Genomic DNA, 26,268 nt, shown 5'->3' on the forward strand with positions numbered 1-26,268 from the left:
ACCTCAGTTTTGTTTGCATTTTATTCTCAAGCATAAGTTTTGGGATTGCGTTGGATATGATTCCATGAAAATCTCAACCCTACTCTCAATTGAAGATCCGGATAGTTAAAAGCAGGGGTTTTCACGTCAGCGATTTATGATGAAGATTGTATCTTTGAAGATCCAACTATTAAATTCCAAGGTAAAAACCTTTGAGCTTTTATGTGATTATACATCTTCAGCAGTTTCATTTATGCCAACTCATCAGATACTGAGAAGTTCCCTAACTGATCTATAAGAGTCTGCTTGCATTACTCGGAATTCAATCTTCATTCCCCTTGCTTTTTTATCAGGTACCAAGTTGTATTCACGCAATTTGAAATTGCTGGTTCCTTTCACCAAGTTTCCTTTTTTATCATTTCAATTGGATTACAAAACATTGAGAAGGTAAACGATCTCTACAAACTTAAAATTGATTTCACAGTAAATAAAAACTGCATATTCACATAAAGTCTCAACTTTATATCAGGTTATTCCAGTCAATCCTGATATATTTGACAGTGAGAACTATTTTAGGAAACATATAGTTAAATCATCACCCCAGCTTATAGTCCAAACAGCATAGTTTGGGAACTTCGGTATAGTGATTGAGAACTGGCTGGATAAAGCTGTTTTTATTTAAGAACTTCTCTTTCCTGAATAGAATATCAAGTTTTTTGATCAATTGCCCAAACTCAACATGCTACTTTGAAACATATAGTGTTTCAGTGCTTACTTTGAAGGAAATTTTGTTAGCTGAGGGTTTTGTAGCAACACAAGAATATACCCCCTTGGTTTCACTCCCTTAAGCCGAATCGGTTCTTCACTCTCTTTTTTTTAGGCAAATGCATTTTGACAGTTTGCTATTGTAGTCCTATGACAATTTATTATGTTTCCATTTTTAGTTAAATCATTTTATTGCAGACAATGATTTATTGAATTATTACTAAATTTCTGGATATAATTGAGGACACTTAAAATTTGGCTTAAAAGGAATTATAAATCATCGAGGCTGCATGGAGGATTCTTCAGGAGTTCAATGTGGAATCTCTGTGTAGTTGATAGTTTAAGTTGTTGTAGCATGATCAATGTGGATTCATAGTTTAAGTGCAGATGCATAGGATGTGCAGCAATTCTTGGTATATCTCCTTCTAGCAGCTTCTCATGCTAGTGCTTACAAATTATGTAAATTGATAAGAGAAGAATAGAATTTGCTGGAATTAGAATTATTATTGATTGCATCGTATATTTATACAAGAGTATATACAGTTTATTCATTTCAGCTCAATATTGAATTGAAGATTTCCTTTATTACAAGGGATGAAACAGTATCTTGAAACCCAGGTGTCCTCGTTAATACTGTAGCAGAGAGCCTTTATTCACTTTGATTGATAATAATACTGTACTAAAACATATTAATCGTTGAAGAAACAAAATACAAAGCAGAGAAATAATTTATTATTTGAGTATTGAATTATCATTTGATGAATCCATTTATTGTTGTGCAATATTCTCATTGTTTGCTCTTATTTTTTTTTATTTAAATAACCAGGTCCTGGCTTTATTCCCGTCATCCCAAGGTCTAGAAGTAACCTGGTCATCCGTTGTAAAAATTGCGCAATCTTTGTATCGTGAAGGACCTGGCAAAGATCCCTTTAGACCTGATCAGAGGACACCTGTGAAGAATTTCTTCCTTGCTGGTTCATATACAAAACAGGTAACTCAAATTTCCCTAGACCCGTTAACTTGATAGAAAAGTAGCTTTAGTGCTTGCCTCCACAGCTTTCAGTATAAAAAGAACCTGTTAATTAAAAGGGAGCAGCAAAAGCAACCAGAGAGATAAGCAATTCTTGCTTTATTTGAGTGAAAATGTGAAAAAAAAAAACCTAATAAATTAAGCATGGTTTCTGCATTGAACAGGATTACATAGACAGCATGGAAGGAACGACCTTGTCCGGAAGACAAGCTTCAGCATATGTATGCGGTGCTGGGGAAGAGTTAGTAGCTTTGAGGAAGACACTTGCAGCTGTCGAATCTCAAGATGGCACAAAATCTCAAAATTTAATTGATGAGCTCAGTCTTGTATGATCTCATCACACATAACGCATCAAAGCTTTATGTGTATGGTGTCAAATGGCTGTAATAAATAGGTGTAAGTTTATGATTTATGTAATTCTAAACGCTGCCAAAGTAAAGATTAGTTTCATTTATGACACTATCTAGGTATTTATGCTATATCTCTTTGATGTCCTGTCATCGGCTTTGGTCGGATTCGAACATGCTTCATTAAAGCTATCTGATATATAATTGTTAAATTAATTTTAATTGATTATGATATTTAGTGTTTGTTTGATTTACTCTAGTATATGTTTTGAAAAATAAATGTAAAAAAATATATAAATTATAGCTTTTTTTTATTGAAGATTTTGAGAGATATTGTAGTGTAACTTGTGTAAAATTATGATGAGTATTTATTAACTACAAATTTTCAAATCTATAATCTTGGTAAAAAACAGATTGTCCTACACCGAATCATAGAAACAAAAACAAAAGAGCAAGACAGATATTGTGTCTGCAATGGTGGGTTTATTGAGGGTTTTTTTTCTAACTGTTTTGTTACGAAAAAATTGGTTACTTAACTTCAACGAAAATCAACCTCGGCAATTTTTAAGATCCTTGGAGCTTCCCTCGGCAATTTCAATATTGTGTGGAATCCTGGAAATAGCTGATTAACATTTTGCCACATGGAAAGACAACAGACTTTGAATGGCAATGGCAAGGGAAAGGGCAACTTCATACATATATGTGTTCATGAGAAAGATGGCCTAAACTCAAATTACTTGAAAATATTCTTGCTGCTGCAGGTTTTGAGATGACAAATGGTTCATTTCTCTTGCTCTCATTTTCTCTCCTAGAGCAAGGAAGCTGGCCAAAGAAACAGATTCTTCTCTTGAAAATCTGTCACCAATTCACCATTATGCGTGTTTTCTCTAGCATTCCTGCCTAGTCGAGCATGAAATCTTCCGCCGAGCTAAGAGTGTAAAACAGCAGCCTTCACTAGCATCAAATACGCGCAAAACAGTGTCCAACCATTGACACAAATCACAATAGCAAGAAATCAAAGAGTAAAAAGCTTCAAACAAACCCCACAAAATTGTTCAAAACACAAAGTTGATTTATCATTTTTAATGATTCTTCTTTACATAACTGCACATCAACATTAAAAGGGCAAAAAATCATCATCCAACACACAAAAACATTAAACATCCATAACAAAGTCATCATTCAAAGCTCAAATCACACACAATGTCTTACTTTACTAACTCAAACCCATCCCCTGCTTCCTTCTCAACTTCACTCTTAGGAACCTCCATCTCTTCATCAAAGAAGATATCCCATTTCCCTTCCCACTTGATAAAAAAACTCAGTATCCTCAAAATACTTCACTCTATGCACATCCCCGGCCGGCGTAAACAAATAATCAACGACACCACCAAATCATGCCCAAATCTTTCGCTTTCTTACTCAAATTCCACACTCTTTTACTCCCTTTTAACAACACCAAATCATGCCCAAATCTATCAATAATCTCGATAGGGTCCAATTTTCTGTTCTTCACCAGACAGCAGAGCGCGAACACTCTTGTATTTGCACTTTCCTCTTGTTGTATAGGATTAGAATCTTTTGCACCAATTATTGGCATTTCTCTGAGCGAAATGTCCGAGATGCATTCTATTTCTTCACTCCATCTTGGTAGGGGAGGTGGGGTTGTGGCGGCGGTGGAGGAGATGGATGTTTCGGCCATTGGTGGTGGTGGTGGTGGAGATTTTTTTGGTGTCGTGAAGGAGACAGGACAGCGAAGAGTTACGAGTGGCAAGTGATTCTGTTGGAGGTAAGGTTGTCAATTTCGTTTCGGTAGGTGTTTTGTTTTTTCAATTAGAATGAAATGTTTTAGTTTCAGAGTGTTTCGGCGTGCTGTTTCGGGGTTGTACTGTTCATATATATATATAATTCAAATTCAAGATAAATTAATTATAATTATGCAATACAAATGCCAAATAAATATAATTTCAAAATTTAAAATATTTCAAAATAGTCAAGATTAAATAGATTTTTAACTTAAAGTAATTCAACTTAAACAAAATATCAAAATATTATGAAAGTAAAATATTTTAACAAAAAATATTTTAAATATAAAGTTAGGTCAATGTTATCAAGTGGCTAATGAAATCTAAAACATCCCTTGTTTTGCTCAAATTCCTACAAAATATAAACATGAAAAAAAACAACATGAATATAAACCATATATATTAGTGATAAATCTAATTTTTAAAAAATTACTATTATTGTTAATGAAAATAGTAATAATAATTTTCAATATTATTATTAATATCATTGCTATTGAAAATAGTAATGAAAAAGAGTTTTTTTTTTATAATCGGGTGGTTTAATTTAATGAAATTAAGAAAGGTTCAATTTGATTTGATGACTTTTCAAGAGCGGAATGGAACATGTGGAATGAAACCGGAATGTTTCGGGCGGAATTTTGCCAAAAAATCCAGAACGAACCGAGATTTAAAATGAGATGAAATTTGTTCCGTTTTTGTTCCGTTTTTTAAATTGGTACGGAATGTTTCGGCCATTCCAGACGGAACGGAACGGAACAGAATTGACAACTTTGGTTGGAGTAGCATCACCTTAGACATTAATAATAATTATATAGATATATATATAATAATTATAATAAAGGACGGGTTAAATCTAAGATTCATGTAGACTAATCATTCAGTTTATTTTATTTTATTTTTGGTGGAGAAAAAAAAGTTTTATGTCACACATTGCCTATATTTCTCTTTAAAGATCAACTTATTAAATAATCTTGAAGTTGTTCATCTTCACAAGAAATACTGCAGTAAAAAAATTAATACAAAAAATAAATGAAAAACTTCGAGGATTAGTGGGAGTTGAATCAATTCAAAATTACCTTCATGAGAATTTTTTAACAGGTTCATAAACTTTGAATGTTTTTCTTTAATCAAAACGATAAAAATCTTATTACCACAACTACATGGTCAATTATGTTTGTTCCTTATTTTTTAAAAAAATTTAAATGTTGAAATTAATACTTACAAAAATTATTTCATTACCCCTCATTTTTTTTTGAATATAGAATTTACAGTCATATTAGATAATAGGTATACATATTTTCAATATCATGGAGTATCATAATATTACGAGAAATGACAGAGAAATAATACTGTACAAAAATATATTAATCGTTGAAGAAATAAAATACAAAGCAGAGAAATAATTTATTACAAGCAAAGCTACGAAAATTGAAAGGAACATAAGTAGAAACAATCACATACTAATTATACAAAATCTTTTGGAAAATTCTCAGTCTGTCACAGTTGTTTGAGGCATCAGATCTTCCAATGTTATTGCGGAGAATGACTTTGGCAGCGGAGGCCATCGAGCTATGAGCTTCGAAGCTACTTGTCGCATGGTTGGCCTAGATTGGGGATTGGCAAGCAAGCATGCAAATGCTATTTTGATAATGGAGACCACACCTTCTGCAACTCGATTTTCAGGAAGTGGGATACGTTGGTCTATCACATCCTTCAACAATGCATGCTGGTTGATTTGTGAGCTCGACGAGGAGGAAAATGTTGATGCAGAAAGAGATGAGATGAGATCACCCGGATGCATTCCCATTATTACTTCCATTGTGACCACTCCAAAGCTGTAGACATCGCACTTCTCGTTCACTCTCATTGTGTAAGCTAGCTCTGCAAAATGACAATTTATTATACATAACCTTTAGAGCATCCAACCCTCCATTTTCATAGTACTGGTTGTATTGTTCTGCTTATATGTGTGTGTGTGTGTGTATTAAGAATGAAATCAAGTATGTACCTGGAGCTGTGTATCCGAAGGTGCCAGCAAATGAGGTCCAGTTGGTCGAGTCAGGCATCAAGAGCCGAGCTGTCCCAAAATCCGAAACACGAGCCTCGTATTCCAAATCTAAAAGAACATTGCTGCTGGAAATGTCTCGATGAATGATTGGAGGCGAGCAATGATGGTGCATATAGGATAATGCATTGGCCACTCCTTTAACAACATTAAGCCTTTTATTCCAATCCAAGTCCATTGCCTGTTCTTCGCTAGATAAATTCATCTTCAAACTTCCCCTTTCTATGAACTCGTAAACTAAGAAGGAGTGCTCTATTAATGAACAAAATCCATATAACTTCACAATATTTCGATGTCGAATATCTATTAACATGCGAATCTCATTTCTAAAAGTTTTCAAATCCATAAGCTTGTCCTCTCTTGATGGGTGAAGTTTCTTCACGGCAACTTCCTGACCTGCTGGCAACGTGGCTCGATAAACAATTCCATATCCCCCTTTCCCAATGCAATTATTGAAGTTGAAATTATTAGTGGCCTGGATGATAGTTTCATGTAGGATCTCCTCCTCATAGCCCCATACTGCCAAACTGAGTGGACTTTGTCGCTCTCCTAAAAACGAGATTCTTTCTCTACTTGTTTGGTGGCGAAAGTATAAACATCCAACCATGGTAAGTAGTAGAAGTAGACTGCCCGGGAGAGAAAAAAGAATTAAAATGACAATTTTAGTGCTCTTTCTCCTGCTTGTAAGAAGTATACAAGGCTTTAGACCACTGGCATTTCCACAGAGACCACTATTATTCATAAAAGCTTCAAATGGAGCTTCAATGAAGCCTTTGATTTTGGGGATAGGGCCCTCTAGTTCATTGTAAGAGATGTCTACAGCTGTCAAGCTCACCAAATCTACAAAAGCAGTTGGAATCGAACCTGAAAGTTTGTTGTGAGAGAGGTTCATCGTTTCTAACTGTTTCAATTGCCCAATTTGTGATGGTATCTCTCCTGCCAGAAGATTCCCACTGAGATCTAGATTTCCAAGGAAATGCAGGAAGCCTATCTTAGATGGGATGCTCCCTATGAACTTATTATGACTCAAGTTCAATTGTACTAAATTTGAGCACTCTCCCAGTTGTTTTGGGATTGATCCACCAAGATTATTAGAAGCTAAATTAAGGAATTGAAGTTGAGATAGCATTTGGATTTCAAAGGGAATGACACCAAAAAGATGGTTGTTATGAAGAGTAAGGTTGAACAACGCTTTTAACTGCCCCAATTCTTTTGGAATTGTCCCTTTTATGAGATTTGATGAGAGATCAATCAGTTGTAGTCCAGTGGCCTTTCCAAGCTCTGATGGTATCTCACCGGTGATATTATTGTTTGACAATTTTAGGCTCGTCAAGTTGTGAAAACTTCCCCATTTCCACGTCAGCTCACCAGACAAATTATTGTGACTGAGGTCCACATAGTTCAAGTTTGGGTAGAGGCCTAAATCTTCAGAAATATTCCCCGTCAATTGGTTCCATTCAAGCCTAACTCTAAATAGACTAGTACAATTTCGCAAGCTTTTAGGGATTGGACCAGAAAAATAATTGTAGTTGGCTGTAAAATTTACAAGTAACCCACCAAGGCACAAGTCTCGTGGTAAATGGCCAGTGAAATTGTTTGAAAACAATTGCAAATTCATCAAATGTGTGAGATTATTCATCTCGGGGGGTAGAGAACCATTGAGATTATTAGTGTGCAAACTCAATTCAACTAGGGATTCAAGGTGTCCTATTTCCCGAGGAACAGATCCAGATAAATTATTCATGCACAGACTAAGTCTAGTGAGCATAGTCATGTTCCCAATAGAAGAAGGGATGGAACCAAAGAATTTATTATCCCATAAATAGAGAGTGGATAGGTGTTTCAGAGTTCCAATAGAGGCTGGGATCAAACCAGTGAGATTATTTTCATTAAGCCTCAAGTCAATGAGCTTAGTCATGTTCCCAATAGAAAAAGGAATGGAACCAGTGAGTTTGTTGTTCAAGAGATAAAGAATGGATAAGTTTCTCAAATTTCCAATAGAAGAAGGGATCCTACCAGTTAAATCATTACTCGACAAGCTAAGGAAATTGAGAGATTGTAGTGATCCAATCTCTAGAGGTATCAAGCCAGAGAGTCTGTTACTCCATAGATAGAGAGTGGATAGGTGTTTCAGAGTTCCAATCGAGGATGGTATCAAACCGGTAAGATTATTTTCACAAAGGTACAAAAAGTTAAGACTTGTTAACAATCCTATCTCAAGTGGAATATTTCCTGTGAAATGATTATCACACAAGTCTAAATTGGTGATTTTGGTCAGGTTACTAATGTGGGATGGAATAGTTCCATAGAATGAATTTTTTGAGAGATTGAGAGTGGATAAGTTTCTCAAATTTCCAATAGTAGAAGGGATCCTACCAGTTAAATCATTACTCGACAAGCTTAGAGAATTGAGAGACTGTAGCGATCCAATCTCTGGAGGTATCAAGCCAGAGAGTTTGTTATTCAAGAGATAAAGAATGGATAAGTTTCTCAAATTTCCAATAGAAGAAGGGATCCTACCAATTAAATCATTACTCGACAAGCTAAGGGAACTGAGCGACTGTAGTGATCCAATCTCTGGAGGTATCAAGCCAGAGAGTTTGTTACCCCATAGATAAAGAGTGGATAGGTGTTTCAGAGTTCCAATCGAGGATGGTATCAAACCGATAAGATTATTTTCACAAAGGTACAAAAAGTTAAGACTTGCTAACAGTCCTATCTCATGTGGAATATTTCCTGTGAAATGATTATCACACAAGTCTAAATAGGTGATTTTGGTCAGGTTACTAATGTGGGATGGAATAGCTCCATAGAGTGAATTTTTTGAGAGAATGAGAGTGTGAAGATTGGGGAAGGATGAGAAGTTGAAACTATGAAGCGTACCTCTCAGACCAAAGTGTGTAAGGCTGAAATGCGCGACGCTTCCAGAATTGTCACAAGTGATCCCAAGCCACTTGCAAGGGCTGCTGCCAACCCAAGAAGACAGGACAGCTTGACTGTGGTTGTCATCAAGACTTGCTTTCCATTTTAGGAGAGCCTCCGCTTCTTTATTACCTTCAGCAGCTACATATTTGGCAGCACCAAATGAAGTTGTAGAGAAATTAGGAGGAAAGGCAAAGAAAGAAGGAAAACACATTAGAAAGAGAAAAAAAAGGACTCCGAGAAACATTGAGACTGGTTTATGTAGTAAGGACATCATGAAAAAAAAAGGATATGGTTTGCTATGGCAGATGAAGATCCTAGGCTCCAATGATAGCTACTTATAGAAAAAAATAAATGGAGTATTTATTGGAATTTTTAATTGTGAAATTCCTATTCATCTTTGTTCTTATTTTACAGAATTTGACATCCGTCAACAACAGTGACATCAGTTTTTAATGGAAAATTCATTTGTTCTTAGGAAATTCATTTCCAAGTCCTATAATTTCTAAAGATTCTTAATTGCCGGCTCATTTGTTCAAAATCCGTAGCTCATTTCTAAACTAAATAAAAAAAATAAAAATAACTAAGAAAAAAATATTTTGTTTAATATGACTGTGTTTATATCAAAAATAAAAATTCAGATGGATTATATAATAACAATACAGATAGGTAAATGAAGGTTTAATTTATCCAAAAACTTATCTGACTCATCAACAAACATACCTAGTGCGATAATATTTAATATTGTTTCATTACTCAATATTCATGATATTTTTCTCAACGTTGCCTTCGCAAATTGCTAATGAGTATGTCGTATTTTTATGCCTTTCACACATATCATGGTTATTTTCATAGTTATTAAGCTAAACTTGTAGCTTGTTTGTTTTTGCGTTTCAAAAAATATTTTTGAAAAAATTAAAAAAAAAATTATTTTTTTATTTACTTCAAATTAATATATTTTTAATGTTTTCAAATCATTTTAATGTGCTGATGTCAAAAATAATTTTTTTTTTAAAAAAATCATTGACATGTATGTTGACACAAAAAGTTATTTTAAAAAGTAATCGCAACCACACTGCCAAATAACCTCTAAGGATCAATTAGGATAAGACATACGTCATTAGAGTTAACCAATGTTAATCCTATTATTTTTTAATAAATAACAAAAAGTTGTTTTTAAAAAGATTATTTTAAAAAAAAGTCAATGGATTTTTCTGATAAGGTCTTACTAATTTGGGTTTTGTAATATAATTTTGAAAACACGTAGAGAAATTGGAGGTAAAAAAGGGGTTGTAACACCATGCATGTACATTGACTCGTTGACTCAGGAAATCTTCACGAGGGTGTAACTTTCTAGAATTTATAAAATTAAATAGTGTTAAAATAGTTTTCATGCTATAATGTAACACCATGCATGTCTATAATGTAAGTTACATCAGTTGTTTTTATGCTTCATGAAATTAAATAGTGTTAGGGAGCAATATAAAATTATTTTTAGAAATTTACATGATAGCTCAAGTTTTTTTTTGTTGGAACGATTATTTGATATGATATCGAGATTTTTGATAACTAAACAATCATAAATCTGAATTTTAATAACCTTATTTTAATTAATAAAATTAAAGAGAAGATAGTTTGGACATATACAAATTTTAAGTCTAAACAACTTTTACTTGAGAGATTATATTAAAAAATAATATAAAATTATTTTTATAATTTTATCTAATAATTTAAGTTTTTTTAAATTGAAATGATTTAAAAAAAAAAAATTGGCCACTAGTGTTGCATCAGCCAAGAAATGTCACAACTTGTCATGTTAAAAAAATTGGAACCAAGAGGTTTGCTCCCTCTGTGATCTCAGGTTCGAGCCCTGTGGTTGCTCATATGATGACCACTGGAGGCTTACATGGTCGTTAACTTCAAGGCCTGTGGGATTAGTCGAGGTGCGCGCAAGCTGGCCCGAACACCCACGTTAAACTACAAAAAAAAAAAAGTATTTCCCCATAACCGAGGCTTGTAGCCTAGTGGTCCTGGCAAGGGTTTCCTTGCCTCTGCATCTTGGGTTCAAGCCTTAGTGTGCACATCCGTCACTCTCGCGGTGCCTTACCTGTCTACTGGGCTTGCAGGATGTTCAATGGATCCGAAGATTAGTCGTGATACGTGTAAGCTATCTCGGATACCCCGGGTTATAATAAAAAAAAAAAAGAAGTTTTTCACCAGAGTTGCATCATCATTCCATGAAAGCCTCAACCTGTTTATCGTGCCCATTGGGTTTAAACCTCCGAATGGACTTGATGCATCATGAACATGGAGATTCAACAATTGGTGAACTCCCTTGGCCCCGGATTGTGCCATTCAAGTCATGTTCTCTTTGGTTTTTCTTTAGTCAAGTGGACGGAACGTACGTATCACTGCAGCCAATCACGTTAGTTTTGGTTTTTCTTTTTCCTTTTTTCCAGTGCAGCTTTATTGTGGTTTTCTTTGCGCTCACATTCCTGAATTTGACAGCTTTGTAGCTCTTTTTTTTTTCTTTTTTTTTTTAATATCGTGGTTGAATGGTCCAAGACAACCTTTCTTTTCTTTTCTTTTCTTTGTTTCTTTACTTGCGATGAATCCGTCATGAAATGTCACAAACTGTCGCATTGGAGGCCTCTCTGTAAATGCCATGAAAGCTTCACCAACCAATAACACGTTTATCGTGCTCATTGGGTTTGAACTTGCTAATTAATAGAGATTATCCCAACATTGAAGAAGGATAAACGTTTATAGATGCATCATGAAGTACTTGGAAATTCAGTAGTTAGTATGCTATGCATCATCCCAACATTGAAGAAGGATGGAGAAAAAAGACAGAATTCAGTATATCTATCTTTAATTGTATAAGTAAAGAAACAAAGAATTTAACGAATTGAATTAATCTGTGGGCTTAACAGAGAATCGTTTTAAGATTTCAAGAATTGTTTTATATTTCTCTTTAACAATATAAACACAAAGATATTATTGAAAACAGAAACCCATTCTCACATCGAGATATTGATAATAATGATAAAGTAAGTATTTATTGAAAACGTTCTGTGATGAAATCATCATGTATACAGTAGTTAAATAGAGCCACAATGTTCAGCCTATCTATTCTCACATCCGACATGCGGGCTGTTGTTTTCCGTGTCTTTTTTTCTACGTACAACCAACAAAGTGGCTTATATATATATATATATTAAAGAACTCTAAAACGCGTGGGGAAAACACTGTAGCTTCCCCACGCCTCCTGTGCATCACTGAATGAAAGTTTTGTTTTTTTTTTTTTTAATTATTATTATTATTTAACGCCTCACTATACTCATTAGTGAAATATCACAAAAAAAACAAAAGAAGAAAACCTAAACGTAAGGATTTTCTTGTGGAGCTGCAGCCCCCTCCTGTCTTTCAAAAAAACCAAACACAGCCGCCTCCCCGGGGTTTTAATTGTTTTCTCCTCACCGGACCGCCCTCTTCAGCTTTTTCTCTTCTTCTTCTTCTTCACTGGAGCTCCTCACGGTTCTCCTTCTTCTCGCCAGCCAAACTCAGCCCACGAAGAAAGCCGCCACCATTCATCAACACAGCCCTCAATTTCACTCCTCTCTTTCCCCCATTTTCCTTTAGCCTTTGGACCACAACAACCCCTTTACCTTCTCAGTTGCAGGAGCAAAAGGCGAACCGGACGGAGACCAGCCTTCTCCTCCCTCAACAGCAACGGCGAAGCAGCGCCGTCCACCACAGCAGCGCCGCTCCTTCGTCCTCTGTTTTCTCAGCCACCTCCAGCGTCCTCCCCTCTCTCAGCCGACCCAGCTTCAACAGTACCGACAGACCAGCCACAGCAGCGCCGTCCACAGATCGGCAGCCACCGCCACTCGTGGCTCCGACTTCCAACGCTCCCGCCTCCGACAGAGCCGCCATCTAAAGAAGGAAGGACTAGCCACCAGGAATAGAAGGATTTGATTGCAAGATCTAAAAAAGAAAAAAACGAAACTGATCTAAAAGAAAAAAACATAGTAAAATCAACTGTTATGTGCGTCTTTGATTGTTGCAGGTCATGCCGGCGAAGACAGAGAAGAAGAAAGCCCTTTGGGATCTGCTGTTCCCAGGTTTCTTCACGACGGCGCGTGAACACACGCGCCGCCAGTGGCGGTGGGGCGTGGTTCCACGCGCCGGAACTGTTCATTCATACCCAGAAGTCCTTCCGTGCAAAATTCGGGAGTTTTGAGGGACCATTTTGTAAATTTTAAAGTTTTAACGTAATTTTTGTTTATTTATTTTAAATTTGTAATATGTGAATGTAAAAGAAAAAAAATAAAAAGAAAAGAAAAATAATAATAAAAAAGGGGATGTGTGTGCTGGTGTATTTTATTTATTTATTTTAAATTTGTATTTGTATTTGTATTCGTAATGTGGATGTAAAAAAAAAAGAAAAAAGAAATGAAAATAGTGAATGGTGTGTTTGTATTTTGTGTTATTTATTTGTATTATTATTATTATTATATTATATTATTCCTAAGCAGCAGTGAATGACGCCTCACTTTACTCATTATTAATATATTATTATTATATTATTTAATTGTCTTATTTTTTTTCGTTTTTAATTTTTTTTGTTTTTTTTTGATGAATTTTTTTTGTTTGATTTAGTTTGTTGGTATTAAATTTTTTCTATTTAATTATCAGATTTTCATAACATGTATCCTGGCTTGACGAGTTAACTTGGTTTGATAGGTTGACCCAGTTAACTTTAGGTAAACCCGTTAATTTTTTCATTTATTTAGTTATCAAACTTTCATGATGCGAATTTCAGATTTGACGGGTTAATCCAGTTAATTAATTTTTTTTCTTTTTTCTTCATTAGTTTTTTTTCCTGTTAGTTTTTTTTTCTTTTTAATCAATCTATTTAATTATCACACTTATATGACACGACCTTGCAGCCAGACCTACATTCAATACTATTGGATCTGATATTGCAGCCACCCCCATTTAAACTTGGGTCATGCAAGTTTAATGTTATTATAAATATTATTTTTTAGGTCAGGAGTTGCTGCCAAACTCAAGAATCTTGGGTTTTGCTGCAACGCCTGACCTAAGAGTAATATTTATAATATTAATAATAAAATTAAACTTGCATGACCCAAGTTTTAAGTGAGCCTCACTGTAAACACCGGACCCAGGAATATTGGATGTAGGTCTGGCAGGTCGTGTCATAAAAGTGTGATAATTAAATAGATTAATTAAAAAAAAACAAAGAAAAAAAATCAACTGAAAGAGAAAAACTAATGAAGAAAAAAGAAAAAGAAATTAAATTAATTGGGTTAACCCTTTAAACCAAGTTTATCCCGTAAAACCTGGGATTTGCGTCATGAAAGTTTGATAACTAAATAGAATTTAATTTTTTTTTATGAATTTTTTTGTTTGATTTAGTTTGTTAATGTTAAATTTTTTTTATTTAGTTATCAGATTTTCATGATACGGATCTCGAGTTTGATGGGTTGACCTGATTTGACGAGTTATTTTTTTCATTTAGTTTAGTTTGTTAAAGTTAATTTTCTTTCTATTTAGTTATCAGACTTCCATACTTTCATGGTACGTATCCTGAGCTTGACAGATTAACTTGGTTTGATGGGTTAACCCAATTAATTCTAGGTAAACCCGTCATTTTTTTTCTATTTAGTTATCAAACTTTCATTACGTAAATCTCAGGTTTTACGGGATAACCTGGTTTAAAGGGTTAACCCAATTAATTTATTTTTTTTTCTTTTTCTTCATTAGTTTTTCCTTTCTGTTGATTTTTTTTCTTTGTTTTTTTTAATTAGTTTATTTAATTATTACATTTTTATAACACGACCTTATAGCCAGACCCACATCCAAAATTCTTGAGTCCGGTGTTGCAATTAGGCTCACTTAAACTTCGGTCATGCAAGTTTAATTTTATTATTAATATTATAAATATTACTTTTAGATCAGGTGTTGCAGCCAAACCCAAGATTTTGAAATTTTTGTTTTTTTATATATTTTTATACAAAAAAAAAGACCCGCGGCATAGCGCGGGTACCAAGGCTAGTAGAACTCTAAAACGCGTGGGAAAACACTGTAGCTTCCCCACGCCTACTGTGCATCAGTGAATTAAAGTCTTTTTTTTTTTCTTTTTTGTTTCTTTTAAGCCTCACTGTACTCATTTTAATATATTATTATTATTATATTATATTATATTATATTATTCCTAAGCATCAGTAAAGTTTTTTTTTTTCACGCCTCACTTTACTCATTATTAATATATTATTATTATATTTATATTATATTATTTAACTGTCTTATTTTTTTTTTTGTTTTTAATTTTTTTTTATTTTTTTAAATGAATTTTTTTGTTTGATTTAGTTGGTATTAAATTTTTTTTATTTAATTATCAGACTTTCATAACATATATCCTGGCTTGACGGGTTAACTTGGTTTGATGGGTTGACCCAATTTAACTTTAGGTAAACCCGTTAATTTTTTTCATTTATTTAGTTATCAAACTTTCATGATGCGAATTCCAGATTTGACGGGTTAATCCAGTTAATTCATTTTTTTTCTTTTTCTTCATTAGTTTTTTTTCTGTTAGTTTTTTTTTTTTAATCAATCTATTTAATTTATCACACTTATATGACACGACCTTGCAGCCAGACCTACATCCGAGACTATTGGATCTGGTATTGCAGCCACCCCCACTTAAACTTGGGTCATGCAAGTTTGATGTTATTATTAATATTATAAATATTATTTTTAGGTCAGGTGTTGCAGCCAAAACTCAAGACACTGTAACACTGGACCCAGAAATATTGGATGTGGGTCTGGCTATAAGGTCGTGTCATAAAAGTGTGATAATTAAATAGATTAACTAAAAAAAAACAAAGAAAAAAAATCAACTGAAAGAGAAAAACTAATGAAGAAAAAGAAAAAGAAATTAAATTAATTGGGTTAACCCTTTAAACCAGGTTATCCCGTAAAACCTGGGATTTGCGTCATGAAAGTTTGATAACTAAATAGAATTTAATTTTTTTTAATGAATTTTTTGTTTGATTTAGTTTGTTAATGTTAAAATTTTTATTTGGTTATCAGATTTTCATGATACGGATCTCGAGTTTGATGGGTTGACCTGATTTGACGAGTTATTTTTTTCATTTAGTTTAGTTTGTTAAAGTTAATTTTCTTTCTATTTAATTATCAGACTTTCATACTTTCATGATGCGTATCCTGAGCTTGACAGGTTAACTTGGTTTGATGGGTTAACCCAATTAATTATGGGTAAACCCGTCATTTTTTTTCTATTTAGTTATCAAACTTTCATTACGCGAATCTCAGGTTTTACGGGATAACCTGGTTTAAAAGGTTAACCCAATTAATTCATTTTTTTTTCTTTTTCTTCATTAGTTTTTTCCTTCATGTTGATTTTTTTTCTTTGTTTTTTTTTAAATTAGTTTATTTAATTATCACACTTTTATAACACGACCTTATAGCCAGACCCACATCCAAAATTCTTAAGTCCGGTGTTGCAATTAAGCTCACTTAAACTTGGATCATGTAAGTTTAATTTTATTATTAATATTATAAATATTATTTTTAGGTCAGGCGTTGCAGCCAAACCCAAGATTCTTGGGTATGGCCTTACAAAAAAAACCCAAAATTTTTTAAATTTTTGTTGTTTTTTTTAATATTTTTATACAAAAAAATACCCGCGGCATAGCGCGGGTACCAAGACTAGTATATATATATATATGGAAACAATTTTCAAAGACAAACAAAGTGGCTTTAAGAAAATTGGATTCTAACCGTTTGATTTGTGTTTCATGGAACTGGCCCAGTTCATGCCTGAGCTAGGACCACACACGCAACCCAATATTTTATATCACTTTCTTTTTCTTCCTTTCTATTTTTTTTTCTTTTTTTTGTGTTGATTGATTGATTTATTTATTCACCAAAAACTTTTAAAAAAAAATTATATTCTTTCTTTAAAATATCTTAATTCATTTATTTCGGCATGTTTTTATTTTAGTAATTTTTCTTTTTTCTTAAGAATCTTATTTAAATTCATCAATTATATTAAAGAAATAAATAGATAGATGGGATATGAGAGTAGATTTGTTATTCTTGAAAAAAATACATTTCAAAGCAATATCTTAAAAATATATATTTTAATACACACATTTATTGTGGTTTTTCTTTTTCCTTTTTTTCTATTGCAGCTTTATTTTGGTTTTCTTTGCTTTCACATTCCTGAATTTGACAACCTTTCCTTTCTTTTCTTTTCTTTTCTTCTTTACTTATACAATGAATCCTTCATGAAATGTCACAAACTGTCGCATTGGCGGCCTCTCTGTATATGCCATGAAAGCTTTACCAACCAATAACACGTTTATCGTGCTCATTGGGTTTGAACTTGCTAGTTAATAGAGTAGATGCATCATGAAGTTCTTGGAAATTGTAAGTGTTTCATGATAAACTACTTTAATTGCAATTGTAGGTTCACGGGAAGTCATATAAATCAAATGAATAAAAATATAAAGATGTTTAAATGAGGTAATCTTATATAAATCAAATTAAAACATATCATGAATGCAGGTTCAAAATAAACCGAATGATTAAATTAAAAAATCTAAAAAAAATACAAAAATCCCAACATTAAAGAAGGATGAAGAAAAAAGACAGAATTCAATATATGTATCTGGAATTGTTAATTTGGTTTGACACACATATATATTTAGATTATGTATTTTGTTACAATTATTTAAAAAAAAATATATTTTTTGAAATTTTAGCCATTTTTTTAATTTTGATGAAAATGCCCTTGACATCAATACCAATCTTTTTTTTTTTTTGTTATTGAAATCGATTTCAATCAACAATTTTATTTTTTTATACTATTTTTCAACTAGTCTTTTTCATTCAAGTATTGAAAAATATAGAAAAATAAATATATAGAGCCAAATAAATTTATGTTATAAAATATTAGATCCGACAATCATTTTCTTTGTTTTTTTTAATGTTTTCCTCATTCATTGAATTCTTTCAATTTGACTAATTATTGGTCATTAATAAAAGCAAATATTAGGAATAATGGTCCTTTCAAATTTAAAAATGAGAATTTTGATTCTTAAGAATCATTTCTGTTTTTGTTTTAAAAATATTAAAATACCAATATAAAGAATTTTGATATTTATGAGAACTATCTATAATTATTTTTATGTTTCTTGCCTTCTAAATACCAAGCATATCTAAACATATTTATAAAAACTATCTCTGTTTTTTATTTCTAAATTGAAGCCTGAGTGAATCTATTATAACGAAAAGCTATAAGATTCATTTTAATATTCTTTAATAACATAACAAATAACATGCTTTTATATTTCCTAACCCAACTTTATATGACTCTGCTATATTGTTAATTATATATTTTTTACTTTAATTTGATGATCAAATATATGCCTAGACCAATGTTCAAGAGGGATGTTATTTAACTAATTCAAAGGACAAACAATTGCCAAAATTAAAGAGTTGTGTAAGCTTTTGATATATCCTAAAATCAAATCTTGAGTTCCAAACCATGAAATTTCTTTTTTTATATGTATGTATGTATATATATATATATATATATATATATATATATATATATATTGGTATAAATATGCTTGTAATGTCTGTGTGTTGCCTCCTGCAATATCTCTACAATTGGTTGTCAAAGATTTTCAAAGACAAACGAAGTGGCTTTAAGAAAATTGGATTCTAACCGTTTGATTGTGGGTTCAAACACACATTTGTCTAAGTTCCAAGCTTCTTTTTATTTTGTTTGGGCCTAGACTGCGGCTAACTGTGTTAAAAAAGGGATCTTAGAGGCCTGTGTAGAAAATTTTGTTTCATGGAGCAGGCCCAGTTCATGCCTGAGCTAGGACCACACACTCAACCCAATATTTTATATCACTTTCTTTTTCCTCCTTTGTTTTTTTCTTTTTTTTGTGTCATTGATTGATTCATTTATTTATCAAAAACTTAAAAAAATTTATATTTTTCCTTTTAAAATATCTTGATTCAGTTATTTTGATATGTTTTTATTTTAGTAATTTTTCTTTTTTTCAAAGAATCTTATATAAATTGATCAATTATATTAAAGAAATAAATAGATAGATGGGACATGGGAGTAGATTTGTTATTCTTGAAAAAAATATATTTTAATACAAATTTAATATTATTTTAAAATTAACATATTAAATTTGAAGAACATGTTTGATTGGAGTACATAAAGTGTTTATTTTCGTGATTGAAATTATATTTAAAAAAAATATTTTTGATTGAAAATAATATTTTTATATTATTTTAATGTGTTGATATTAAAAATATTTTTTTAAAAATAAAATAATAAATTTATTTATTTTTAAATAAAATAAATAAATTCGACACTGCCCATCACTACCCGAAAGAAAAGCTAAGCTAAGCAAAGATACTTGACGAGGCATATCATTAGTGGCTACCAGTACTAGAGAAATGACACCTACATGCACTGACTAACTGATTCCATTCCATGTCTCTTACAAAAATGGCGGGAATATGCTCTCTGAATCCAACAACCTTAATGTTTTTTTTTGGTACCTTATTTGGCTTTAAAAATCATAGGATAGAGTCCAACTTGCGAGGTGATTTCCAAGAAGGAATGGAAATTGGAAAGGTTGCTCATTTCTAGACGCCGTGAAGTGTGGGGTGGGAGAAGGACCTTAATTAACCGTCAAGGTAAATATCATTTAGGAGTTGTTTTCAGCTATACATACCTAGTTTCAGGGAAGTCACGTTGATTCTCTTTGGTTTATTGTGGTTTTTCTTTTTCCTTTTTTTCCAGTGCAGCTTTATTGTGGTTTTCTTTGCTTTCACATTCCTGAATTTGACAGCTTTGTAGCTTTTTTTTAATCGTGGTTGAATGGTCCGAGACAACCTTTCTTTCTTTTCTTTTCTTTTCTTTTCTTGTTTCTTTACTTATACAATGAATCCGTCATGAAATGTCACAAGCTGTCGCATTGGAGGCCTCTCTGTATATGCCATGAAAGCTTCACCAACCAATAACACGTTTATCTATCTTTAATTTGACAGCTCATTGGGAACTTGCTAACGGAGTAGATGCATCATGATCAAGTTCTTGGAAATTCAGTAGTTAGCATGCTCCTCCCCTTCATTAGCCACAGATTCCGGTGTGGGAACTGGGAAGTCATATAAAATAGCAATTGCTAATTAAAGATGTTCATACGAGACCATATTACGAATCATATAAAATTTCAAATGTTAAAGATGTTCAAAATAAATCGAATGAAAAATTAAATAAAAAAATCCCAACATTGAAGAAGGATGGAGAAAAAAGACAAAGAATTCAGTATATCTATCTTTACTTGTACAAGTAGAGAAACAAAGAATTTAACGAATTGAATTAATCTGTGGGCTTAACAAAGAATCGTTTTAAGATTTCAAGAATTATTTTATATTTCTCTTTAACAACATAAACACAAAGATATTATTGAAAACAGAAACCCATTAATGCATCGAGATATTGATAGTTTTTTGGCTCATCAGTATTGTGTTTCTTCGCAAGGTTCTTGACAGTTTGTCTATTTAGATCATTTTCTAGCTGCTGAATGACCTTCTCTCTTGTTCCTTGTTAAAGAACCATCTCAACCTAAAAATTTAAGTTGTTAGATGAGGTTGAGAATATAATTTATATTATTCTCTAATATTTCTATATGTGTTTTTTTGTCTTTGTTTGTGGGCTGTAGACTTTTGGTTTTTGGAGATTACTCTTCTTTCTTGTTTTGGGTTACAGCCACATCCTTTGTAGCCTTGTCTGGTTTTGGCTTGAACTTTCTTTTTCATTCAGGCCTTAACAAAATGTTCATCAAAAAAGAAATAGATGTGAAAAAAGGAAACCTCAGTTTTTGTTTGGCATTTTATTCTCAAGCATGAGTTCTGGGATTGCATTGGGTATGATTCCATGAAAATCTCAACCCTGCTCTCAATAGAAGATCCAGATAATTACTCCTTTAGCACCAAAATACTCATACTGTTGCCCGTATAAATTAAAAGCAGGGGTTTTCACGTCAGCGATTTATGATAAAGATTGTATCTTTGAAGATCCAACCATTAAACTCCTTTGAGATTTTATGTGATTATACATCTTCAGCTGTTTCATTTATCCCAATTCATCAGATACTGAGGAGTTCTCTAACTGATCAGGTACTAAGTTGTATTCACGTAATTTGAAATTGCTGGTTCCTTTCTTCGGCTGTCCATCAATTGGATTATAAAACATTGAGAAGGCAAACGATCTTTATAAACTTAAAATTGATTTCACAGGAAATAAAAGCTGCATATTCACATGAAGTTTCAACTTTAAAATTGTTGATAATTTAAAATTGGATTATAAAAAAAAACTCGACTTTTGATAAATTCTAAATGTTGATAATTTTAAATTGTTCTAAAAATAAGCTAGAGAACACTATGTATAGTAGTCTGAGATCTGAATCTGAATCTCTGAAATTCATATTGAAAGTTATAATACAACTAATATATAGATCACCCAAGAATGATCTCCATCATAACCTCCATGCCTTGAAGAAATGTCCACGTATGGTCGTGTATAAAACAATTTATGATCATCTTTCTTTTTTCTGATAGAAGCAGAACAAAGAGAAATGGATGGTATACGAAATGTTGAGGAAGATCTATCTCTTTGATATTGCATAAACCAATGCGGTACATCGCTACCCGGGAGAACAACGTCAGGAAGCTTTCCCTTGGACAAAACCTGAAGAAGAATCTCCTTAAAATTGTTTGACAAATTGTTACAGTTTTCCATTCGAATGACTGGTTTGTTTTCTACACTCTCCAAGCCTTGAATCTCAGCTAGTTTTCCACAGCCACCCAGTAACAGATCCGGCGCTGTTTTTGACTGAATTGACACCTTTTCCAATGATCCGCAATCACGTGCCACCAAAGCTCTTAAACTCGAGGGGATCTCTGAGATAAATAGAAGATTTCGACAGTCTGACAAGTCCAATTTCTCTAGCTTCGCAAGGTGGCCAATGCCGGAAGGCAACTCGGAGAAATCATTTGCTGCCAAATTCAGATCCTGGAGAGAAGATAAACTCCCCATATTGATGGAAATATCATTGTTAGATAAATAGCGATTACTAATATCGAGTGTTGTCAATGAGCTCAAACCAGAGAAGGAGGGTGGCAGGAAAGGTTGTTGCTTGATAACAAGCTCTTCAGAGTCAAGGCTGAAGGATAATAAGCTGATTCACAAAAAAAACTAACACCAGGTCCAAGTCCACGCAACAATAACTTTTTGAGCTTCTTCAAAATTCCAATGGAAGAGGGTAGATTGTCAACTCCGGTTCCATCTAATAGGAGATCCTTTAAGACTTTCATATTACCCAATTTCTCTGGCAATTTCTTAAGACTAGTGCAGCCCAGCAGGTTCATAGTTTCAAGAGATTTCAACTCAAAAATGCTTTCTGGAAGCTTCTCTAGCCTCCCACATCCCTTTAAATTCAAGAAAACAAGATTTTTCAATTTTCCAACAGATTGGTGAATTTCAGCTAAACTTCCGCAATTTTCTAGAATTAGTCTCTCCAAACTAGGGAGTCCAGAGAAGTTTGGTGTTTTAGCAAAGAACCTAGAATTGCTGAGATCGATGACTTTCAGATTGTTTAGACACTGTCGAAGCCAGAAGAAAAAAAAAAACCGAAGTGAGCAAGGAAATAGAAACATAACTTCCACTAAAACAAACTATTTTATGGAAACAAAAGACTTATCATCTGCTTCATACCAGAGTTCTCTGATATTGCTGTGCTGAATGTCAAGAACAACTAGGCTGTCTAATCGAAATTTGTGTGGTAAGGTTTTTAAAGAGAATTTATGCCAGCAAAGCCATATCAATGCCTTGGAAATATGTTCGTAGTGTCCGCGGACTTGTCCTCCACTGAATTTGAGCAACTGCAAAGATGTCATTGGTGCAAATGATGTGCTCGGAACTACATCTTTTGATGATTGAGCGTCTAGCACGATACCCTCCACTACCTCTGTGCCCTAAAAAACAACAAGAATTAAACAGGAAACAATAGTTTATTATCATGGCAAAGCTTCTGTGGAAAAAGTTTTCATCAAATGTTGCCTAAATGAAGAACAATTAGTTATTACCGAACAATATTCATCGAGTACATCCATTATATCTTCGCGATGCCAAAGTCTGCTACGCTTTCCGGGATGGTTTGGAGCCATTTGATGAATGATCTCCCTTCCCATGTCTCGTAAGAGATTATCCATCTGTAACTCATTCTCACTGTTGACAGTTAAAAGGGATCTTTCCCTGAGAATATCAAAACCCATTTCTGGATAAAAACCACGACCATCGAGTATTTTTCCCACGTAATCTTTATCCATACCATTAAAGAAACACGCAATATCAATGAACATACCCTTCACTTCACCATCCAAATCATCCAAACTAGTTATAAGTTGCGTCTGAATTTCATGTGGAAGACGTTTTTGCAATTTCTGTATAAAACTTCTCCAGTGAGTGATGCTTCTTTTAAACAAATTAGAGCCTAGGACTTCAAGAGCCAATGGAACTCCACCAACATAATCAACTACAACTTTAGACAGCTAAACATATTCTTTCATTGGATATGAGCATCTAGCAGTGGTTTCTGCAGGTCAGAGATAGAGATGGGGCATTGTGGCTGCTTGTTACAGGTGTGGAAGAGAGAGACACCGACTATGGTGATGAGTCGATCGTTCTGAGGTTGCTGTTTTGGCCTAAAAGGGAGCTGACGCTGTGTTTTAGAGTGTGTTAGTCTTATGGCAATAAAAAGAAGCAGTGGCGGAATTAGGTAAGGAAAAAAGTAAATTGAGCTGACAGAGTGTTTTTCTCAAATGAATATTCAGTTTCTATTCTTCTCTTTTCAACGTGAACAACTAGGCTGTACAAGTGAAGTATTTAAACTAATTAGATATAATGATTCAGATGTAAAATAAAAGGAAAGGATCCCATGAAATCTGGTTGATGACAGTGCTGATTTATTGTGATGACAGCTTCATGGCAGAGGAGTTTGTTACGATGACAGCTTGATAATAGAGAATTTGATAGCAGAGAATCCCTGTAAGTTTGCTAAACTACCATGCAGAGTTCCTGTTAGTTTGAACTTCCCGAATTTATAGGCTTGATTGGAATGTCATCTTGGTTTGAACATATTGCCATTAGAGCTCCAAGAGCACTCAACGTCTCTCCAGTAATTGAGGCTAGATTGTGAGAGTCTTCACCCTTTTTTCTCCAAGAATCTTGTGTATCCTTATTTCTCCATTGACTCTCATAATTGTTGGCAGTGCCAGTAATATCTATCTGTGATGGATGGTTAACACCCTCCCGCAAACTTTGTCGGGGCTGGAGGCAAAGTTTGTTGCGGAAATATTTAAGAGCCGTTTTTGACATTGGTTTGGTGAAGAGGTCGGCAACTTGATTGCCTGATGAGATATGTTGAGTGACAAGCAGTCCTTGGGCAACAAGTTCGCGCACAAAATGATAATCCAACTCGATATGTTTGCTTCGGGCATGGAATACCGGATTCACTGTCATGTGAAGTGCACTTAGATTGTCGTAGTAAAGAATGGGAGGGGATGGTAGTGTGATGCAGAGATCTTTGAGAATGAAAGCCAGCCATGGGAGTTCTGCCGTTGTGTTAGCCATTGCACGATATTCTGCTTCTGTGCTTGACTGAGAAATTGTGTACTGTTTTTTTGCACACCATGAGATAAGATTTCCTCCAAGGAATATACAATAGCCAGTAGTGGATCGTCTTGTTGTAGGGCACCCCACCCAATCTGCATCTGAGAAAGCAAATAGATCAAGTGTGGTGTGCGAAGAAAAATGTAATCCCATTTCAATTGTTCCTTTGACATATCGTAAAATACGTCATTGTGGGAGCATGCATGAATTGAGATACATAATTAACACTAAATGATAGATCAGGACGAGTGAGTGTAAGATATTGTAAAGCTCCTACTATTCCACAATAGTAACTTGGGTCTTCCATGAGAATATCATTGGAAGATATTTTTGTTTTAGCTTCAAGAGGAGTACTCATAGGCTTACAATCAACCATATTTGATCGTTCAAGTATTGTCAATGCATAATGTGACTGGGATAGATGAAGGCCACTTGTTGTTGGTGTGATTTCCATTCCAAGAAAGTGGTGTATAGGGCCTAAGTCTTTCATTGTGAATTCACTACTTAGCACCATAATAAAATTGGATACCAGTGCTGGAGTTGATCTTGTGAGCAACATATCATCTACATAGAGGAGAAAAATCAATGAGCCATAATCTGAATGGAAAATAAACAATGAAGGGTCAAATAAACTAAAAAAAAACCATATTTAAGAAGAAATGCACTGAAACGGTCAAACCAAGCACGTGGTGCTTGTTTTAGGCCATAAAGAGCTCTTTGTAGTCTGCAAACATGTGTCGGATGTTGAGAGTCTGCCATTCCTGGTGGTTGTTGCATGTAAAGATCTTCAGAAATTAAACCATGCAAGAAGGCATTTTTTACATCCAATTGCCGAATGGGCCACTTCTGAACAAGGGCTATGGTAATTATCATGTGAATTGTTCCTGGTTTGATAACTGGAGAAAAAGTTTCGGTGTAGTCTACTCCATCAATTTGATGATACCCTTTTGCAACTAAACGTGCTTTGAGTCTATCTAGAGAACCATCTGGTTTGAGCTTTGATTTAAACACCCATTTAGAACCAATGACATTCATCTTTGATGTTCGTGGAACCAATTTCCAAGTCTCATTTTGATGTAGTGCTGCCAACTCTTCCTCCATTGCTGCTCTCCAACCAGGATGTGCTAGTGCAACTTTAATATTGTGAGGCTCACGGGGTATATTAGCAGAGGTGCTCACGGGGTATATTAGCAGAGGTGCTGGTGGTTAAGGAATATTTAGGATTTGGCTTTACTATATCCTGTTTAGACCGAGTGACCATAGAATGAGTCAGCGGTGCTACTTTTGGTGTTTCATTGATAATCAGAGAAGGAATTTCTTGTGTTGACCCATGAGACTCTTGACACCTTTGTGATAGAGATGTGTCTAGTGAAATTATGCTGTGAGCAAACCCATTTTCGGCATTAATTTCTGGACTGGTCTGTGACTCAACAATAGGATATTGCCATTGTGACTCTGTGAGATCTGTAGATAGGGAGAAATTTTATAGAGTACTAATGTCATTTGGCAGCAACAGACTTTGACATGGGAGTGAGGCA

General features: G+C 33.8%; 1 protein-coding gene and 1 long non-coding RNA gene across 2 annotated transcripts; one reads left to right on the forward strand and one right to left on the reverse strand.

Moving 5' to 3' along the window:
• Nucleotides 1-1,536: 1,536 nt before the first annotated feature.
• On the forward strand, nt 1,537-2,355 carry LOC140954473 (uncharacterized). Its single transcript, XR_012167734.1, has 2 exons — nt 1,537-1,735; nt 1,939-2,355. It is a non-coding gene; the product is annotated as an uncharacterized lncRNA (long non-coding RNA).
• Nucleotides 2,356-5,331: 2,976 nt separating this feature from the next.
• On the reverse strand, nt 5,332-9,193 carry LOC118061433 (uncharacterized). The gene is made up of 5 exons (XM_073403768.1): nt 8,656-9,193; nt 7,891-8,223; nt 6,647-7,818; nt 5,935-6,571; nt 5,332-5,807 (listed from the first exon to the last, which is right to left on the reverse strand). The coding sequence occupies exons 1-5, from the start codon at nt 9,188-9,190 to the stop codon at nt 5,416-5,418; spliced, it is 3,069 nt and encodes a 1,022-aa protein (XP_073259869.1). The 5' UTR covers nt 9,191-9,193; the 3' UTR covers nt 5,332-5,415.
• Nucleotides 9,194-26,268: the final 17,075 nt, after the last annotated feature.

Source organism: Populus alba, chromosome 13 (genome assembly GCF_005239225.2).
Source record: "Populus alba chromosome 13, ASM523922v2, whole genome shotgun sequence".
Lineage (NCBI taxonomy): Eukaryota > Viridiplantae > Streptophyta > Magnoliopsida > Malpighiales > Salicaceae > Populus > Populus alba.

Excerpts from the sequence above, each read along its gene's own strand:
- LOC118061433 (XM_073403768.1), bottom strand. The coding sequence starts at position 9,190 with ATGATGTCCTTACTACATAAACCAGTCTCAATGTTTCTCGGAGTCCTT. Across the intron at positions 7,819-7,890 it reads CATGACTAAGCTCATTGACT|TCTATTTATGGGATAATAAA; the intron begins TGAGGCTTAATG and ends ACCTATCCACTC. Across the intron at positions 6,572-6,646 it reads GAAAGAGCACTAAAATTGTC|CAAACAAGTAGAGAAAGAAT; the intron begins ATTTTAATTCTT and ends TACTTTCGCCAC.